The following is a 19,792-nucleotide window of genomic DNA, read 5'->3' on the forward strand; positions in this document are numbered from 1 at the left end:
AATAGAAATCCCAGAAATGAACCCTTACAGATATGGTCAAATGATTTTTGACAAAGCTGTCAAGTCCATTCAGTAGGGGAAGGGACAGTCTTTTCAGACATGGTGCTAGGAAAACTGGATATCCAGGTGCAAAAGAATGAAGTTGGATCCTTGATTTACACCATATAAAAAATTAACTCAAAGTGGATCAAAGCCCTAGATCTAAGAGCTAAAATTATAAAACTCTTAGAAGAGAATAGAGGTGAAACTTCATAGTATTGGATTTGGCAATGATTTCCTGGCTATAACACCAAAAGCACAGGCAACAAAATATAAATTAGACTTCATCAAAATCTAAAACTCATGTGCATCAAAGGACACCATCAAAAGAGTAAAAAGACAATCCATATAATGAGAGAAAATATTTGCAGTCATATATCTGGTAAGGGGTTAATATCCAAAATGTATAAAGAACTCATAGAACTCAACAACAAAAACCTAAGCAACCCCTCAAAACCATCTATAGATCCAATGCAATCCTATCAAAATTCCAATAGCATTTTTCACAAAAATAGAAATAACAATTCTGAGGTTCATTTGGAAACATGAAAGATTCTAAATATCCAAAGCAATCCTGATAAACAAGAACAAGGCTGAAGGCTTTACATTTTCTGGTTTCAAACTTTATTATAAAACTATAATAATCAAAAGAGTATGGTTCTGACATTAAAAATAGACACATGCACAAATGGAACAGAATCAAACTCAGAAATAAACCCACACATATATGGTCAACTGGTATGTGACAAGGGAGCCAAGGATGCTAAATGGGGAAAAGATGATGTCTGACAAATGATGCTGGGAAAAGTAGACATCCACACACAAAAGAATGAATGAAATTGGACCCACAAAAATTAACTCAAAATAGATTAAGCACTTAAATGTAAGACCCAAAACTGTAAAACTTCTAGAAGGAAAAAGTTCTTTGACATCAGTCTTGGCAATGATTTTTTTTTTCAATTTGGCATGAAAAGCACAAGAAAAAATACAAAAGGCAGTAAGTAGGACCATGTTACACTAAAAAGCTTTTGCCCAGTCAAATAAACAATCAAGTCTAAAGGCAACCTATGGACTGGGAGAAAATATTTCCAAATCATGTATCTGATAAGGAGTTAATACCCAAAATATATAAAGTACTAATATAATTCAGTAGGAAAAAGGCAAAGGATTTGTAAAGAATGAGGAGAGGACTTGAACAGACATTTCTCCAAAGAAGACATTCAGATAACTAATTAGTACATGAAAAGGCACTCAACATCACTATCAGGGAAATGCAAATCAAAACCACAGTGTGATACCATCTCACATCTGTTAGAATAGCTATTATCAAAAAAACAAAAATGAGACAATAAATGCTAGGAAGGAAGGATGTAGAGAAAAGGGAACCCTTGTACACTATTGGTAGAAATGTATTGGGTTGCTGCAAAGGTAATTGTAGTTTTACATTGTTCAACTTTGCCATTTAATATTGGAATACATTCTTAAGTGTGGTTTATATTATACATCACTTTAATGTGCATCTCTCACTTTATGTTTTTCTGCTAATGACTTATTACTTGCTGTTTATCTTGTATTTATTTTAGACTATAGAAATGATGTTAGATAAAAAGCAAATTAGAGCAATTTTTTTATTCAAGTTCAAAATGTGTCATAAAGCAGTGGAGATAACTCACAATATCAACAGTGCATTTGGCCTGGGAACTGCTAATAAACATATAGTGCAGTTGTGGTTCAAGAAGTTTTGCAAAGGAGACAAGAGCCTTGAAGATTAGAAGTGTAGTGGCCAGCCATCAGAAGTTGACAATGACCAACTGAGAGCAATCATCAAAGCTGATCCTCTTACAACTACATGAGAAGTTGCTGAAGAACTTAATGTCGACCATTCTACAGTTGTTTGGCATTTGAAGCAAACTGAAAAGGTGAAAAACCTTGATAAGTGAGTGACTCTTGAGCTGACTGAAAATAAAAAATATCATCATTTTGAACTGTCATCTTCTCTTATTCTGTGCAACAGTGAACCATTTCTCAATCAGAATGTGACGTGCAATGAAAAGTGGATTTTATATGACACGTGGTGATGACCAGCTCAGTGTCTGGACCAAGAAGAAGCTCCAAATCACTTCCCAAAGCCAAACTTGCACCAAAAAAGTCATGGTCACTGTTTGGTGGTCTGCTGCCAGTCTGATCCACTACAGCTTTCTGAATCTCTGCAAAACCATTAAATCTGAGAAGTATGCTATAAGATGCACTGAAAACTGCAATGCCTGCAGCCAGCATTGGTCAACAAAAAGGGCCCAGTTCTTCTCCACTACAACACCTGACTACACATCGCACAACCAAGACTTCAAAAGTTGAATGAATTGGGCTATGAAGTTTTGCCTCATCCTCCATATTCATCTGACCTCTCGCCACCCAACTACCACTTCTTCAAGCATCTCAACAACTTTTTGCAGGGAAAACACTTCCACAACCAGCAGGAGGTAGAAAATGCTTTCCAAGAGTTTGTCATATCCTAAAGCACAGATTTTATGCTACAAGAATAAACAAACTTATTTCTTGTTGGCAAAAAATGTTTTGATTGTGATGGTTCCTATTTTGATTAATAAAGATGTGTTTGAGCCTAGTTATAATGATTTAAGATTCATGGTCCAAAATAGCAATTATGTTTGCACCAACCTAATAAATAAGTACAGCTACTGTGGAAAACAGTATGGAGGTTCCTCAAAAAATGAGCATATGATCCAGCAATCCCACATCTGGGTATATATCTGAAGGAGATTAGATATTGGCATTCCCAGGTTTATTGAAGTATTATTCACAATAGCCAAGATATGGAAGCAATCTAAATGTACATCAACAGATAAATGGATAAAGAAAATATAGTGTGTGTGTGTGTGTTTAACAATGGAATATTATTCAGCCATGAGAAAAAGGAAATCCTACCATATGCACCAATATCCATGAATCTTAAGAACATTTTACTAAGTTGAAAAAAGTCAGACAGAGAAAGACAAATACTGTATGATCTCTCTTATGGATGGAAGTTAAAAACATCAAACTCATAGAAACAGAGTAAAATGATGGTTGCCAGGAGCTGAGGTGAAAATAATGGGGAAGTATTGGTCAAAGGGTACTAAGTTTCAGTTTTAAGATGAATAATTTCCTGAGATGTAATGTACAATGTGATGACTATAGTTAAAAAGAGCATATTGTATACTTGAAAGTTGCTATGATAGTAGAGCTTAATGTTCTCACCATAATAACAACAAAATTGCAACCATTTGAGGTGAAAGACACATTCACAATATATCTGCATATCAAATGATCACATTGTACACCTTACACAATGGTATATGTTAATTATATCTCAATAAAGCTGGGGGGAATTTTTAAATTAAAAAAAATTTTAAAGGCAAAGGACTTGAGTAGACATTTTTCCAAAGAAAATATACAAGTGGTCTATAAACACATGAAAAGAGGCTCAACAACACTAATCATTAGGGAAATGCCAATCAAAATCCCAGTAATGAGTCACTACACACTCACTGGTATAACTATTATAAAATAAATAATAAAACCAAAAAGCCACAAGTATTGAGACAGTAGAGGAGTTGGAACCCTTATGGTCTATTGGTAGGAATCTGAAATGGTGCAGACATTGTGGAAAACAGTATGGCAAGTTTCTCATAAAAATTAAACATAGAATTGATCAATCAATTGTACTTCTATATATACTTCTGCATGCTACTGCTACTGCTAAGTTGCTTCAGTCGTGTCTGACTCTGTGCGACCCCATAGATGGCAGCTCACCAGGCTCCCCCATCCCTGGGATCCTCCAGGCAAGAATACTGGAGTGGATTGCCATTTCCTTCTCCAATGCATGAAAGTGAAAAGTGAAAGTGAAGTCGCTCAGTCGTGTCCAACTCCTAGCGACACCATGGACTGCAGCCTACCAGGCTCCTCTGTCCATGGGATTCTCCAGGCAAGAGTACTGAAGTGGGTTCCCATAGCCTTCTCCAATACTTCTGCATATACTACCCAAAGGAAGGGAAAACAGGAACTCAAATAGATGTTTGTTCACTGATGTTCAAAGCAGCATTAGTCACGATAGCCAAGATGTAGAAAATGCTCAAATGTTCATTGACAGGTAAATAGATAAACTTGTGTGTGTGTGTGTATACACATAACATATATAGGAATATCATTCATCTTTTTTTTTTAATTTTATTTTTTTATTTTATTTTACTTTACAATTCTGTATTGGTTTTGCCATACATTGACATGAATCCACCACGGGTGTACATGCGTTCCCAAACATGAACCCCCTCCCACCCCCCTCCCCACAACATCTCTCTGGGTCATCCCCGTGTACCAGCCCCAAGCATGCCATATCCTGCATCGGACATAGACTGGCGATTCGATTCTTACATGATATTATACATGTTTCAATGCCATTCTCCCAAATCATCTCACCCTCTCCCTCTGAGTCCAAAAGTCCGCTATATACACCTGTGTCTTTTTTGCTGTCTTGAATACAGGGTCATCATTGCCATCTTTCTAAATTCCATATATATGTGTTAGTATACTGTATTGGTGTTTTTCTTTCTGGCTTACTTCACTCTGTATAATCGGCTCCAGTTTCACCCATCTCATCAGAACTGATTCAAATGTATTCTTTTTAACGGCTGAGTAATACTCCATTGTGTATATGTACCACAGCTTTCTTATCCATTCATCTGCTGATGGACATCTAGGTTGCTTCCATGTCCTGGCTATTATAAACAGTGCTGCGATGAACATTGGGGTACATGTGTCTCGGAAATCCTAACACATGCCACAACATAGAACCTTAAAGATATTCTACTAAATGAAGTAAGCAAGATAAAAATGGATAAATACGTATGATTCTACCTGTATGAGGTACTTAGTGGAGTCAGACAAAATATAGAATATAGAGACAAAACATAGAATGGTGACTGCTATCAAAGAATCAAAGGGTGGTTGCCAGAAGAGCATAATGAGGAGTTATTATTCAGTGGATAAAAAGTTTCTGTTTGGGATAATGAAAAACTCCTGGAGATGGATGTAGTGATGATTGCAGAACAATGTGAATACACTTAATGCCACTGAACTATATGTTTAAAATGGTAAACTTAATGTTTTATATATATATATATATATATATATATATAACTACAGTAAAAATTAAAATTTTAATACATTTTTGAAACATATATAATTCACATTTTGGGAACTATCACACAGGACTCATAAACTATTCATTCATTCCAAAAATAGATTTAGAAGATGAATTTCACTAGAAAACTAGAATCTATTAAAAATCAAATAGAATTTCAAAACTAGAAAATACAGTAAGTGAAATTAGAAATGTAATAGATGAGATTAATACCATAAGAAACAGTAGAAGAGAGGGTTAATGAACCAAAAAGTAAATCAGTATAAAATAGCCACATTAAAGCACATAAGAAAAAGGATGGAAAATCAACAGTGAAAAGTTCTGGAGTTCAAGAACAAGGAAAAGAATGGAACAGGAACTGTTTGAAAAGATAGAAGTTTTTCAAATATTACTAAAGATATCAAGTTAAACATCCAAAAGGGCTGAAAATCTGTGAACAAGATAAATACAAACCTAAATTTAATAATCAAACTGGAAACCAAGACAAAGAGAAAATCTTACAAGAGCTAGAGTTAAGAAAACATACATTGGTTTCAAAGGAACAATGATCAAGTGTACAGCTGACTGTTCAACAAAATCAATGAACTCCACAGAACAACTGAAGGTCACTTATAAATTACTGAGAGAAAATAACTGCCATACTATAATTCTATATCCAGTGAAAATATCCTTCATAAATAAAGGTGATGCTAAGGCATGTTCAGCTCAGTACAGTTCAGTTTAATTGCTCAGTCGTGTCTAACTCTTTGTGATCCCATGGACTGCAGCACGCCAGGCTACCCTGTCCATCACCAACTCCCAGAGCCTACTCAAACTCACGTCCATTGAGTCGGTGACGCCATTCAACCATCTCATCCTCTCTGGTCCCCTTGTCCTCCTGCCTTCAATCATTCCCAGCATCAGGGTCTTTTTCAATGAGTCAGTTCTTTGCATCAGGTAGCCAAAGTATTGGAGCTTCAGTAACAGCATCAGTCCTTCCAATGAATATTCAGGAATGATTCCTTTAGGATGGACTGGTTGGATCCTTGCTGTATAAGGGACTCTCAAGAGTCTTCTCCAACATCACAGTTCAAAAGCATCAATTCTTCAGCGCTCAGCTTTCTTTATAGTTTGACCCTCCCATCCATACATGACTACTGGAAAAACCATAGCTTTGACTAGATAGACCTTTGTTGGCAAAGTAATGCCTGCTTTTTAATATGCTGTCTAGGTTGGTCATAGCTTTTCTTCCAAGGAGCAAGTGTCTTTTAATTTCATGGCTGCAGTCACCATCTGCAGTGATTTTGGAGCCCAAGAAAATAAAGTCTGCCACTGTTGCCACTGTTTCCCCATCTATTTGCCATGAAGTGATGGGACCAGATACCATGATCTTACTTTTCTGACTGTTGAGCTTTAAGCCAACTTTTTCACTCCCCTCTTTCACTTTGATCAAGAGGCTCTTTAGTTCTTCTATTTCTGCCATAAGTGTGCTGTCATCTGCATATCTGAGGTTATTGATATTTCTCCTGGCAATCTTGATTCCAGCTTGTGCTTCATCCAGTCCAGCATTTCTCATGATGTACTCTGCATATAAGTTAAATAAGCAGAGTGACATTATACAGCCTTGACATACTCCTTTCCCGATTTGGAACCAGTCTGTTGTTCCATGTCCAGTTCTAACTGTTGCTTCTTGACCTGCATACAGATTTCTCAGGAGGCAGGTCAGGTGGTCTGGTATTCCCATCTCTTTCAGAATTTTCCACAGTTTATTGTGATCCACACAGTCAAAGGGTTTGGTATAGTCAATAAAGCAGAAGTAGATGTTTTTCTGGAACTCTCTTGCTTTCTTCAGTGATCCAGCATGTTGGCAATTTGACCTCTGGTTCCTTTGCCTTTTCTAAATCCAACTTAAACATCTGGAATTTCACAGTTCATGTACTGTTGAAGTCTGGCTTGGAGAATTTTGAGCATTACTTTGCTAGTGTGTGAGATGAGTGCAACTGTGTTTTGAATATTCTTTGGCATTGCCTTTCCTTGGGATTGGAATGAAAACTGACCTTTTCCATTCCTGTGGCCACTGCTGAGTTTTCCAAATTTGTTGGCATATTAAGTGCAGCACTTTAACAGCATCATATTTTAGGATTTGAAATAGCTCAGATACAATTCCATCACCTCCACTAGCTTTGTTTGTAGTGATGCTTCCTAAGGCCCACTTGACTTTGCATTCCAGGATGTCTGGCTCTACATGAGTGAGCACACCATCGTGATTATCTAGGTCATGAAGATCTTTTTTGTATAGTTCTTCTGTGTATTCTTGCCACCTCTTCTTAATATCTTCTGCTTCTGTTAGGTACATACCATTTCTGTGCTTTATTGAGCCCATCTTTGCATGAAATGTTCCCTTTGTATCTTTAGTTTTCTTGAAGAGATCTCTAGTCTTTCCCATTCTATTGTTTTTCCTCTATTTCTTTGCATTGATCACTGAGGAAGACTTTCTTATCTCTCCTTGCTATTCTTTGGAACTCTGCATTCAGATGCTTATATCTTTCCTTTTCTCCTTTGCCTTTTGCTTCTCTTCTTTTCTCAGCTATTTATAAGGCCTCCTCAGACAATCATTTTGCCTTTTTGCATTTCTTTTTCTTGGGGATGGTCTTGATCACTGCCTCCTGTACAATGTCATGAACCCCCATCCATAGTTCTTCAGGCACTCTGTCTATCAGATCCAATCCCTTGAATCTATTTGTCACTTCCACTGCTAATTGTAAGAGATTTGATTTATGTCATACCTGAATGGTCTAGTGGTTTTCCCTGCTTTCTTCAATTTGAGTCTGAATTTGGCAATAAAGGCATGTTCAGATAAGTAAAAACTGAGAATGTATTATTAGCAGACTCATACTAAAAGAAACATTAAAGGGAACTCTGGCAGAAGAACAGTGATCACAGACAGAGAAATGGAAAGTGTAAATATAAAAGACTGTTGAATGTCTAAAACAACACTAATAACAATACTTTATGGATAAAATAAAAGTAGAAATGAAGTAAATGACAGAAATAGTAATAAATAAATAAAAGGCAGGATGTGAATGAAGGCTGTTGTAAGATTCTTGCATTGGGCTTCCCTGATAGCTCAGCTGGTAAATAATCCACCTACAATGCAGGAGACCTCAGTTCAATTTCTGGGTTGGGAAGATCCCCTGGAGAAAGGATAGGCTACCCACTCCTATGTTCTTGGGCTTCCCTTGTAGCTCAGCTGGTAAAGAAACTACCACAATATGGGAGACCTGGATTCGATCCCTGGGTTGGGAAGATCCCCTGGAAAAGAGAAAGGCTACCCACTGCAGTATTCTGGTCTGGAGAGTTTCGTGGACTGTATAGTCCATGGAGTCTCAAAGAGTCGGACATGACTGAGCAACTTTTTAAAAAATGGACTGTTTGAAACAACACTAATAATCATACTTTATGGATAAAATAAAAGTATAAATAAATGACAGAAATAGTAATAAATAAATAAAAGGCAGGATGTGAATGAAGTGTGTTATAAGATTCTTGCATTGTTCAAGAAGTGGTAAAAGCACTAATTTAACATAGACTCTAATCAGTCAAGGATGTATGCTTCACTCTCTAGGGCAATTTTACTCAAGCAGGAGTTCATGACATAATTAAGCCCTACAGAAAAATTTTTTTCCATTCTCCCAAGGGTGGTAGACCCTAGTTCCATTTTAAATACAAGGAAGATAAGTTAATATATTCAATGAATATTTAGATAATTAAATCTCTGGTGAAATCCAATTGAGAAGAGCTTCTCTGTAGTAACTATTAAAAGAATAGCAAAAGAATGTCTAACAATTTGATGTAGGGGAAATGATACAATAAAATTCTTATTTAATCCAAAGCAAGGCAAAAAAAGAGAAATAAGGAATAATAAATTAAGCAAATGGAAATCAAGAAGTAATATATAGATTTAAATCCAAATATCCAGTAAATATATTAAATATAAATGGGCTGAGTGTTTCAATGAAAAGACAGATATTGTCAAGTTGCATAATAAAGCAAAATCCAGCAACATACTACAGAAAGGAGTTTCACCTGAAAAGGACACAGGTTGAAAACAAAAGTATAGAAAACAATATGCCATGCAATAATAAACAAACTGAAGCTGGTGTAACTGTACTAATATCAGACAAAGTATACTAAAGGCAAAAAAATATTAATAGAAATAATGAATAGCATTTTTTGGTGGTAAGGTATCAGTTTAACAGGCAGCAATTAAAAAAACTGAACATACACATTCCCTGGACCTATCACTCCCATTATTGGGTATATACTCTACAGAAATACATACATATATGCTCTGAAAGACATGGACAATGTGCAGCAAAGAGTTAACATGACAGGTCAGAAATGCTATCCTTAGAAAAGCCTGCTTGCAAAGCTGGCCCTTGGCTGGCATCTGAACATGTATAATATCATATATGAAACGAATCGCCAGTCCAGGTTTGATGCATGATACAGGATGCTTGGGGCTGGTGCACTGGGAAGACCCAGAGGGATGGTACGGAGAGGGAGGAGGGAGGGGGGTTCAGGATGGGTAACACGTGTATACCTGTGGCGGATTCATGTTGATGTATGGCAAAACCAATACAGTATTGTAAAGTAATTAACCTCCAATTTAAATAAATAAATTTATATTTTTTAAAAAAGAATAGCTTTTGTACTTTTCATGAGCTTTAAGGAAATTCAGTGTATGTTGGTAATAGCATTCTATCATTCATAGAACTATTAATTTTATATGCATTCTTATCTCATGTAGATGATTTGACTTTTTTATAAGAGCATAATTTGTTTTAAGAACACAGATAACTACCTATTCTTTCTCTTGGAAAGCCCATGGTGCTTATATTGGCCCTGTACATGACATGGACATTAACTTTGAGACACAGAACTTATTTTGTTCAATAAGGAATCATAAATTAATGCAAAAAAATATTTGCTGGTAGGATTTGTGCACTGAAAATATCTTGACCATTTCTCAATTCTATATCAGGATGCAACAGTAGAATGAAACTCAGTGGAAGACCCTACAGACACATGGGTGTCCTTGGAACTTCAAAACTCTATGACATTCGGAAAACTATCTTTACCTTCACTCCGCAGGTGGGTGGAATGAGCTTTGATGTGCATTGAGATGAATGAAAATAAAAGAGAAACACTATAGAAATAAAGCATTTACTGGAGTTGGGAGAAGTGTCAGAGTTCCATGAGACCTTGTACATATTAAGCTGCTTAGTAAATATTTGTTGAGTTGGGCTGAATTGATGTTGCAGCAAAGAGCTATGCCAAGTAACTGTGGCTACCGAGAGTAATCCTTGGTATTGCAGAAGCAGTGAGTACTCTTTATTAAAGATTAAATATAATACTGTATCCTTTATAAACTATAGTCTTTTTTGGTAATATTCAGCTACCAAATTAGATCTTCTATTTCTTTCTGAGATGGGCCCTTTTTACATGCTTAGAAATTTTTCATATCCTTTTCTAAACAAAAATGTCACTACTATTTTAGCCATGAGATACATTGTTTATTAGCATGATGTTTATTACCCATATTACAGTAGCAAGCCTTATTATATATGTGTATAGGAGTAAAAACTATTTTCTGGAAAGAAAGATTAAGTTCCCCATTTGTTATCTTACATCTGAAATAGTGCACTGAAGTACAGATGAAAGAATAATGGACCAGAGATTCTATCTCTGATTTTGCTGTTTGCTAGTCATATAACTTTGCTAATCTACCCAGTGTCTCTTGGCCTTACTTTTTGTCTCTTAAAAAGGAGAAAAGCCCTCACTGGGTTGTTAGAATTAAATAAAATCATGTGCTTGAAAACACTTTGTTAACTATAGCACACTAAAAATGTCCAAGACAACTATATGTACTAATAGGCCACCAGATACTTTGGGAAGAATTAGGCATTAAATTTGGAGGTATTGTTGCCTCTGTGATATCTTATATACCTTTATGAATATATGAGTATTTTAAAATATTATTTGATAGTTATGAGATTAATTATTCTAAACCATTATTTTTCTTTTTCTTAGTTTATAGACCAGCAACAATTCTACCTGGCTCTAGACAACAAGATGATAGTGGAAATGCTTAGAACAGACCTCTCATATCTCTGTAGCCGCTGGAGAATGACAGGCCAGCCCACCATCACCTTCCCCATCTCACACAGCATGCTTGGTAAGGTTGTATGAGGCAAGGAATGAATGTCTTCTTGGAATAAGTTGTGTGATTAGCCCTTCAAAATCATAGTCACTGGAAAGCTGCTTTTTGTCATTTATTCTTTCAGCAGTTTATTAAGCTTTTGTTTTGTACCAGGTACTTTTCAAAGCACTAGGCATACATGGGGTGAATAAGGTAGATGAGGTTTCTACTCTTATGTAGCTTATGTTTTCGAATAAATATGTAACAAAAAACCAATTCACAAGAATATTCCAGGTGGTTTGAGAGCTATAATTCAAGATATGTAATAGAATAACTTGTTTGGGGCTACTTTAGATAATTGGTTTCTAGGCCAGTTTACAGAAAGTTTATTAATAAAACTCATTTTAAAGACAGTCTCACTGTAGTGGAGCATTAAGACTTTATAGATAAATTCCCAGACTTTTCTTTCCAAGGCTTGTCTAACTGAAGAAATAAATCTAGCAGAGAAAAGTAAAAAGGCTTTCAGTTTATCTTTTCATTATTAGCTGGGCTTCCTGGCCTTGCTTACTTGAAACTGAGTGAGAGGTTTATTGTTCTCTAAGTTCCTGAAGGACTAGAGCCAATACTGAAGCACTGTTTCCTTTTTGTATCTCTGCTATTGCTTCCAAAAGCCTGTTTGTACTGCCAAAGTACATAGAATTTCTTTTCATTAGAGAAGAATCCTTTGTCATAAATCATTCAAAGTCCAAGCAGACTTAGGGATTTTGATCACATCTCTAAAGTGCTTCAAAAGCACTGGAGTTGAGGAAGTAGGGTAGTCTTTCTTCTTTATATAAGACAATTATCAAATACCCAGTTAATAACTACTGTGTTTGCAGAACTATCTTCAGAAAAGTATAAAGTCTAATTGGAGAGGCAAAGCTAATTCACAAAAATAATAGAAAACAATTCAAGACAGTATATAAAGAATTACTAAACCATTAGATGAGTATTGTATACTGACAGTGATCACATTGTTAATGAAAATTTATTTACTAGGTGGGACTTATTCAGGCTTTTTGGGATGCGTGGTATTCATATGGAAGGAGAAAAGAAGGAAAGGCACTTTAGGTGAGGAAAGAAAAATACTGTGGGTGAAGCTGAGAGGCAGGGATGCACTTGACTTGTGAGTGGACAGTAAAGAAGCCAAGATGAATAGAGAGGAGCTTGCATGTTGGAATATGTGAAGTGAAAATCACTCAGTCGTATCTGACTCTTTGCAACCCCATGGACTATACACTCCATGGAATTCTCCAGGCCAAAATATTGGCGTGGGTAGCCTTTCCCTTCTCCAGGGGATCTTCCCAACCCAGTGATTGAGGCCAGGTCTCCTGCATTGCAGGTGGAATATTTACCAGCTGAGCCACAAGGGAAGCCCATGTTGGAGTATAAGTACCAACAAAATTGGGCAAGTAATGTAGGGTCAGATTATGAAGACCTAAAAGAGATGGGAATACCAGACCACCTGACCTGCCTCCTGAGAAATCTGTATGCAGGTCAAGAAGCAACAGTTAGAATCGGATGTGGAACAACAGACTGGTTCCAAATTGGGAAAGGAGTACAGCAAGGCTGTACATTGTCGTGCTGCTTATTTAACTTATATGCAGAGTACATCATGCGAAAAGCCTGCCTGGATGAAGCACAAGCTGGAATCAAGATTGCAGGGAAAAATATCAATAACCTCAGATATGCAGATACACCACCCTTATGGCAGAAAGTGAAGGGGAACTAAAGAGCCTCTTAATGAAAGTGAAAGAGGGGAGTGAAAAAGCCAGCTTAAAACTCAACATTCAAAAAGCTAAGATTTTGGCATCAAGTCCCATCATTTCATGGCAAATAGATGAGGAAACAATAGAAACAGTGGCAGACTTTATTTTCTTGGGCTCCAAAATCACTGCATATGGTGGCTGCAGCCATGAAATTAAAAGATGCTTGCTCCTTGGAAGAAAAGCTATGACAAACCTAGACAACATATTAAAAAGCAGAGACATTTCTTTACCGACAAAGGTCTGTATAGTCAAGCCCTTGGTTTTTCCAGTAATCATGTATGGATGTGAGAGTTGGATCATAAAGAAAGCTGAGCACTGAAGAATTGATGGTTTTGAACTGTGCTGTTGGAGAAGACTCTTGAGAGTCGCTTAGACAGCAAGGAGATCCAACCAGTCCATCCTAAGGGAAATCAGTCCTGAATATTCATTGGAAGGACTGATGTTGAAGCTGAAACTCCAATACGTTGGCCACCTGATGGGAAGAACTGACTCATTTGAAAAGACCCTGATGCTGGGAAAGATTGAAGGTGGGAGGATAAGGGGACAACAAAGGATAGATGGTTGGATGGCATCACTGACTCAGTGGACATGAGTTTGAATAAGCTCCAGGAGTTGGTGATGGACAGGGAAGCCTGGCGTGCTGTGGTCCATGGGGTTGCAAAGAGTCGGACATGACTGTGTGACTGGACTGAACTGAACTGAATCATAATGTCACAGATCAATTACACAAAAATAATTAAAGATATAGAAAATTAACAAACTCTGTATTTATATGAAACAGAAAGAAATTCAGAAATCAGAATATACAAAGAATGTTTATTTTTTTAAAGTATAAATAATATAGATGATTTTGCCAGACATAGGCCATAAAACTAATTAAAACAAAACAATTTCTAAAAAACCTGACCATGAAGGAATTAAAATTTTTGCAAATAATTCTTCAATTAAAGAGGAAATCCAAAAAAAGAAAAAGAAATAGAGGAAATCCAAGTTAAAATTATTTAGTGTTTTAAAATGAAAAATGGTACCACTACTTATCAAAACTTGAGATTTGGTCAAAGTAATATTTAGAAATTTTCATTTTCTTGAATATTTTCACTTTGGGAAAAAAAAAAAGTTCTGTTTCCAGACAAAAAGGAATAGACACACTTTTCCCTATTCTTCCTGCTAAGTATAGCTAAAATTCAGGACATTACTGTAATACAAACATAAGAAGACTTGGAAAGTTGGAAAAAAGAAGGAAGACTTTGAACTTAAGAAAGGACATAACAGTGAATTTCCTGCGTTTTCCTTCTGCCTCATATATTGTGGATTGGATGCTGGAGAAGTTATTATCCCAGAAACACAAATGGGTACAAATTTTAAAAGTTCCAGGAAAAACCTTCTCCCTTTAGCCCAAAGAACAGGGAAAGGGCAGCCTAGCCAGACAGAAAGCTTCTAGACAATTAAATGTTCTAATCCATCCAAATGACACGAAAAAAAACTACACCCCATTCCCATCACTGTCAGCAAGGCTAGGTGGAGAACCTAGACTATTGCCTTCACACAGCTGTGAAGAGGCACACTTCCCTCTTTAAGGACTGTATCTGAGAAGTACTCGTGGGGAGCTCAGACTTTCATTGTTAGTGAACAGTAGAGAAACCTCTTCCACACCCACCTAGCAGTAACAAGGCAATGCTCCCTTAACTGCTGCCCGGTATCAGAGAAGACTTGCTGAATCTCAAGATTCAATAAGATCCAGAATCTCATAAGATGATACCCCAAAATTCCAGAATACAATAGAAAATCATTCATACCAATGACCAGGAAAATCTCAACTTCAATTAGAAAAGATGATCAACAGACACCAATACCAAGATCACAAAGATGTTAGAATTATGAGAAAGATTTTAAGGCAGTCACCATAAAAAAATTTACCAAGCAATTGGTGGTGGTGGTCACTAAGTCATATCTGACTCTTGCGACCCTATGGACTATAACCCTCCCGGCTTCTCTGTCCATGGGATTCTCCAGGCAAGAATACTAGAGTGGGTTGTCATTTCCTTCTCCAACCAAGCAATTGCAACCACACTTTAAACCTGAAAGTAGAAAGTCTCAGCAAAGAAATAGAAATGCTCAGTAAAGAAATTGAAGAGATAACCAAATGAAAGTTTTAGAATTGAAAACTATAACTGAAATGAAAAGCTCACTGGATAGGCTTAGTATAAGAATGAATAGATTGAACTTGAAGACAGAAGTGAACAAGAGTAAAATTAAACTGAAGAAATGTAACAGAGCCTCAGAGACCTATGGGACTAACATTCATATTATGAAAGGTCTAACATTCATGTTATGAGTTTCAGAAGGAGAGGGAAAAGAATATAAGGCTGAAAAAAAGTATCCCAGCTAATATGGCTGAAAAAAATGCAAAAGGCATAAACCTACAAATTCAAAAAGCTGAGAGAGTCCCAAACAGTATAAACTCAAAGAAATCGGTGCCAAAACATAATGATCAAACTCCTGAAAATTAAAGAAAAAGAAAAAACCTGGAAAGCAGTAAGACAAATGATACCTCACCTATATGGAAAAACAATTAGAATGACAGCAGATTTCACCAAAATCCATGGAGAACAGAGGGAACTGACATAATATTTTTTAAGTGCTTAAAGGAAAGAATTATAAACTAAGAATTCTGTATCCAATAAAAATGTACTTGAAGAATAAAGGGGGAAAATAGACTCTCGGGTGAAACAAAACTAAATGAATTTCTTTGAAGGGGATCTGCTTTAAAAGAAAGGCTTAAAGGAAGTTCTTGAAATGAAAAGGAAATAATACAAGATAAAATATTGGAACATCAAGCAAGAAAAAGAACAGTGGAAAGAGTAAGAATACAGATAAATACAATAAAGTTTCTCCCCTTCAGTTTTCTAAATTATGTTTGACATTTGAAGCAAAAAATATAACACTGATGTGGTTCTCAGAGTTGTAGAGATCTTCAATGAAATTATATATTGTTTCTATTTCTTCTTTTCCTTTTATTTATTTTGTGGAGGATAATTGGTTTACAGTGTTGTGGTGTTCTCTGCTTTACATCAATGCAAATCAGTCATAATTTTATGTATATGTATATATCCCTGATTTTATATATATATATTTATATGTCAATAAATATGTATATATCCCTTCCCTCTTAAACTTCCCTCCCTCCCCCATTCCATCCCTCTAGATTATCACAGAGTGCCAGGCTCTAATGCAATTATATTATAGATTGGGGGAGGTAAGGGACTGAAAAGGAAAAAAAGTTTTTACACATCATTTTAACTAGTAAAATATTTACACTAATAGTGATATATATATATAATTGATGTTTGTATATACATATATAATGTATATTTGAATGAAAACCACAATCACAGAAAACTAACCAATCTGATCACATGGACCAAAGCCTTGTCTAACTCAATGAACTGTGAATCATGCCATGTAGGGCCACCCAAGAGGGACGGGTCATCATGGTGGAGAGTTCTGACAAAATGTGGTCCACTGGAGAAGGGAATGGCAAACTACTTTGAGAACCCCATAAACAGTATGAAACAGCAAGAAAATAGGAGGCTGAAAGATGAAGTCCCCAGGTCGGTAGTGCCCAATATGCTACTGGAGATCAGTGTAGAACTAACTCCAGAAAGAATGAAGAGATGGAGCCAAAGCAAAAACAACATCCAGTTGTGGATGTGACTGGTGATGGAAATAAAGTCAGATGTGGTAAAGAGCAATATTGCATAGGAACCTGGAATGTTAGGTCCATGAATCAAGGCAAATTGGAAGTGGTCAAACAGGAGATGGCAAGAGTAAACATCAACATTTTAGGAGTCAGCGAACTAAAATGGACTGGAATGGGTGAATTTAACTCAGATGACCATTATATCTACTACTGTGGGCAAGAATCCCTTAGAAGAAACAAAGTAGCCCTCATAGTCAACAAAAGAGTTCAAAATGCAGTACTTGGGTGCAATCTCAAAAACAACAGAATGATCTCTGTTCGTTTCCAAGGCAAAGCATTCAATATCACAGTAATCCAAGTCTATGCCCCAACCAGTAACACTGAAGAAGCTGAGGTTGAACGGTTCTATGAAGACCTACAAGACCTTTTAGAACTAACACCAAAAAGATGTCCTTTTCATTATAGGGGACTGGAATGCAAAAGTAGGAAGTCAAGAAACACCTGGAGTAACAGGCAAATTTGGCCTTGGAATGTGGAATGAAGCAGGGCAAAGACTAATACAGTTTTGCCAGAGAACACACTGGTCATAGCAAACACCCTCTTCCAACAACACAAGAGAAGACTCTACACATGGACATCACCAGATGGTCAACAGCGAAATCAGATTGAATATATTCTTTGCAGCCAAAGATGGAGAAGCTCTATACAGTCAACAAAAACAAGACCAGGAGCTGACTCTGGCTCAGATCATGAACTCCTTATTACCAAATTCAGACTTAAATTGAAGAAAGTAGGGAAAACCACTAGACCATTCAGGTATGACCTAAATCAAATCCCTTATGATTATACAGTGGAAGTGAGAAACAGATTTAAGGGCCTAGATCTGATAGATAGAGTGCCTGATGAACTATGGAATGAGGTTTGTGACATTGTACAGGAGACAGGGATCAAGACCATCCCCATGGAAAAGAAATGCAAAAAGGCAAAATGGCTGTCTGAGCAGGCCTTACAAATAGCTGTGAAAAGAAGAGAGGTGAAAAGCAAAGGAGAAAAGGAAAGATATACCCATCTGAATGCAGAGTTCCAGAGAATAGCAAGAAGAGATAAAAAAGCCTTCTTCAGCGATCAGTACAAAGAAATAGAGGAAAAGAACAGGATGGGAAAGACTAGAGATCTCTTCAAGAAAATTAGAGATACCAAGGGAACATTTCATGCAAAGATGGGCTCGATAAAGGACAGAAATGATCTGGACCTAACAGAAGCAGAAGATATTAAGAAGAGGTGGCAAGAATACACAGAAGAACTGTACAAAAAAGATCTTCACAACGCAGATAATCATGATGGTGTGATCACTCATCTAGAGCGAGACATCCTGGAATGTGAAGTCAAGTGGGCCTTAGGAAGCATCACTATGAACAAAGCTAGTGGAGGTGATGGAATTCCAGTTGAGCTATTTCAAATCCTGAAAGATGATGCTGTGAAGGTGCTGCACTCAATATGCCAGCAAATTTGGAAAACTCAGCAGTGGCCACAGGACTGGAAAAGGTCAGTTTTCATTCCAGTCCCAAAGAAAGGCAATGCCAAAGAATGCTCAAACTACCACACAATTGCACTCATCTCACATGCTAGTAAAGTAATGCTCAAAATTCTCCAAGCCAGGCTTCAGCCATACATGAACCGTGAACTTCCCGATGTTCAAGCTGGTTTTAGAAAAGGCAGAGGAACCAGAGATCAAATTGCCAACATCTGCTGGATCATGGAAAAAGCAAGAGAGTTTCAGAAAAACATCTATTTCTGCTTTATTGACTATGCCAAAGCCTTTGACTGTGTGGATCACAATAAACTGTGGAAAATTCTGAAAGAGATGGGAATACCAGACCACCTGACCTGCCTCTTGAGAAATCTGTATGCAGGTCAGGAAGCAACAGTTAGAACTGGACATGGAACAACAGACTGGTTCCAAATAGGAAAAGGAGTATGTCAAGGCTGTATATTGTCACCCTGCTTATTTAACTTATATGCAGAGTACATCATGAGAAATGCCTGCCTGGATGAAGCACCAGCTGGAATCAAGATTGCTGGGAGAAATATCAATAACCTCAGATATGTAGATGACACTACCCGTATGGCAGAAAGTGAAGAAGAACTAAAGAGCCTCTTGATGAAGGTGAAAGAGGAGAGTGAAAAGATTGGCTTAAAGCTCAACATTCAGAAAACAAAGATCACGGCATCCGGTCCCATCACTTCATGGCAAATAGATGCGGAAACAGTGGAAACAGTGACAGACTTTATTTTTCTGGGCTCCAAAATCACTGCAAATGGTGATTGCAGCCATGAAATTAAAAGACGTTTACTCCTTGGAAGGAAAATTATGACCAACCTAGACAGTATATTCAAAAGCAGAGACATTACTTTGCCAACAAAGGTCCGTCTAGTCAAGGCTATGGTTTTTCCAGTGGTCATGTATGGATGTGAGAGTTGGACTATAAAGAAAGCTGAGTGCTGAAGAATTGATGCTTTTGAACTGTGGTGTTGGAGAAGACTCTTGAGAGTCCCTTGGACTGCAAGGAGATCCAACCAGTCCATCCTAAAGGAGATCAGTCCTGGGTGTTCATTGGAAGGACTGATGAGGAAGCTGAAACTCCAATACTTTGGCCACCTGATGCGAAGAGCTGACTCATTGGAAAAGACCCTGATGCTGGGAAAGATTGAGGGCAGGAGGAGAAGGTGACGACAGAGGATAAGATGGTTGGATGGCATCACCGACTCAATAGACACGGGTTTGGGTAGACTCCGGGAGTTGGTGATGGACAGGAAGGCCTGATGTGCTGCGATTCATGGGGTCACAAAGAGTCGGACACGACTGA

The 19,792-nt window shown here is 37.1% G+C and overlaps 1 protein-coding gene across 6 annotated transcripts in view; it reads left to right on the forward strand.

Moving 5' to 3' along the window:
- The window catches only part of PHKA1 (phosphorylase kinase regulatory subunit alpha 1), a 158,659-nt gene that overhangs the window by 80,161 nt on the left and 58,706 nt on the right, over positions 1–19,792 (forward strand). For all 6 annotated transcript variants that reach the window (XM_040265681.1, XM_040265682.1, XM_040265683.1 and 3 more), the window contains exons 15-16: positions 10,260–10,369; positions 11,309–11,453. In XM_040265681.1, coding sequence (XP_040121615.1) covers positions 10,260–10,369; positions 11,309–11,453 — 255 coding nt within the window. The remainder of the gene's footprint in view (positions 1–10,259; positions 10,370–11,308; positions 11,454–19,792) is intronic.

The sequence above is a fragment of the Oryx dammah genome, unplaced genomic scaffold (assembly GCF_014754425.2).
Source record: "Oryx dammah isolate SB20612 unplaced genomic scaffold, SCBI_Odam_1.1 HiC_scaffold_23, whole genome shotgun sequence".
Taxonomy (NCBI): domain Eukaryota; kingdom Metazoa; phylum Chordata; class Mammalia; order Artiodactyla; family Bovidae; genus Oryx; species Oryx dammah.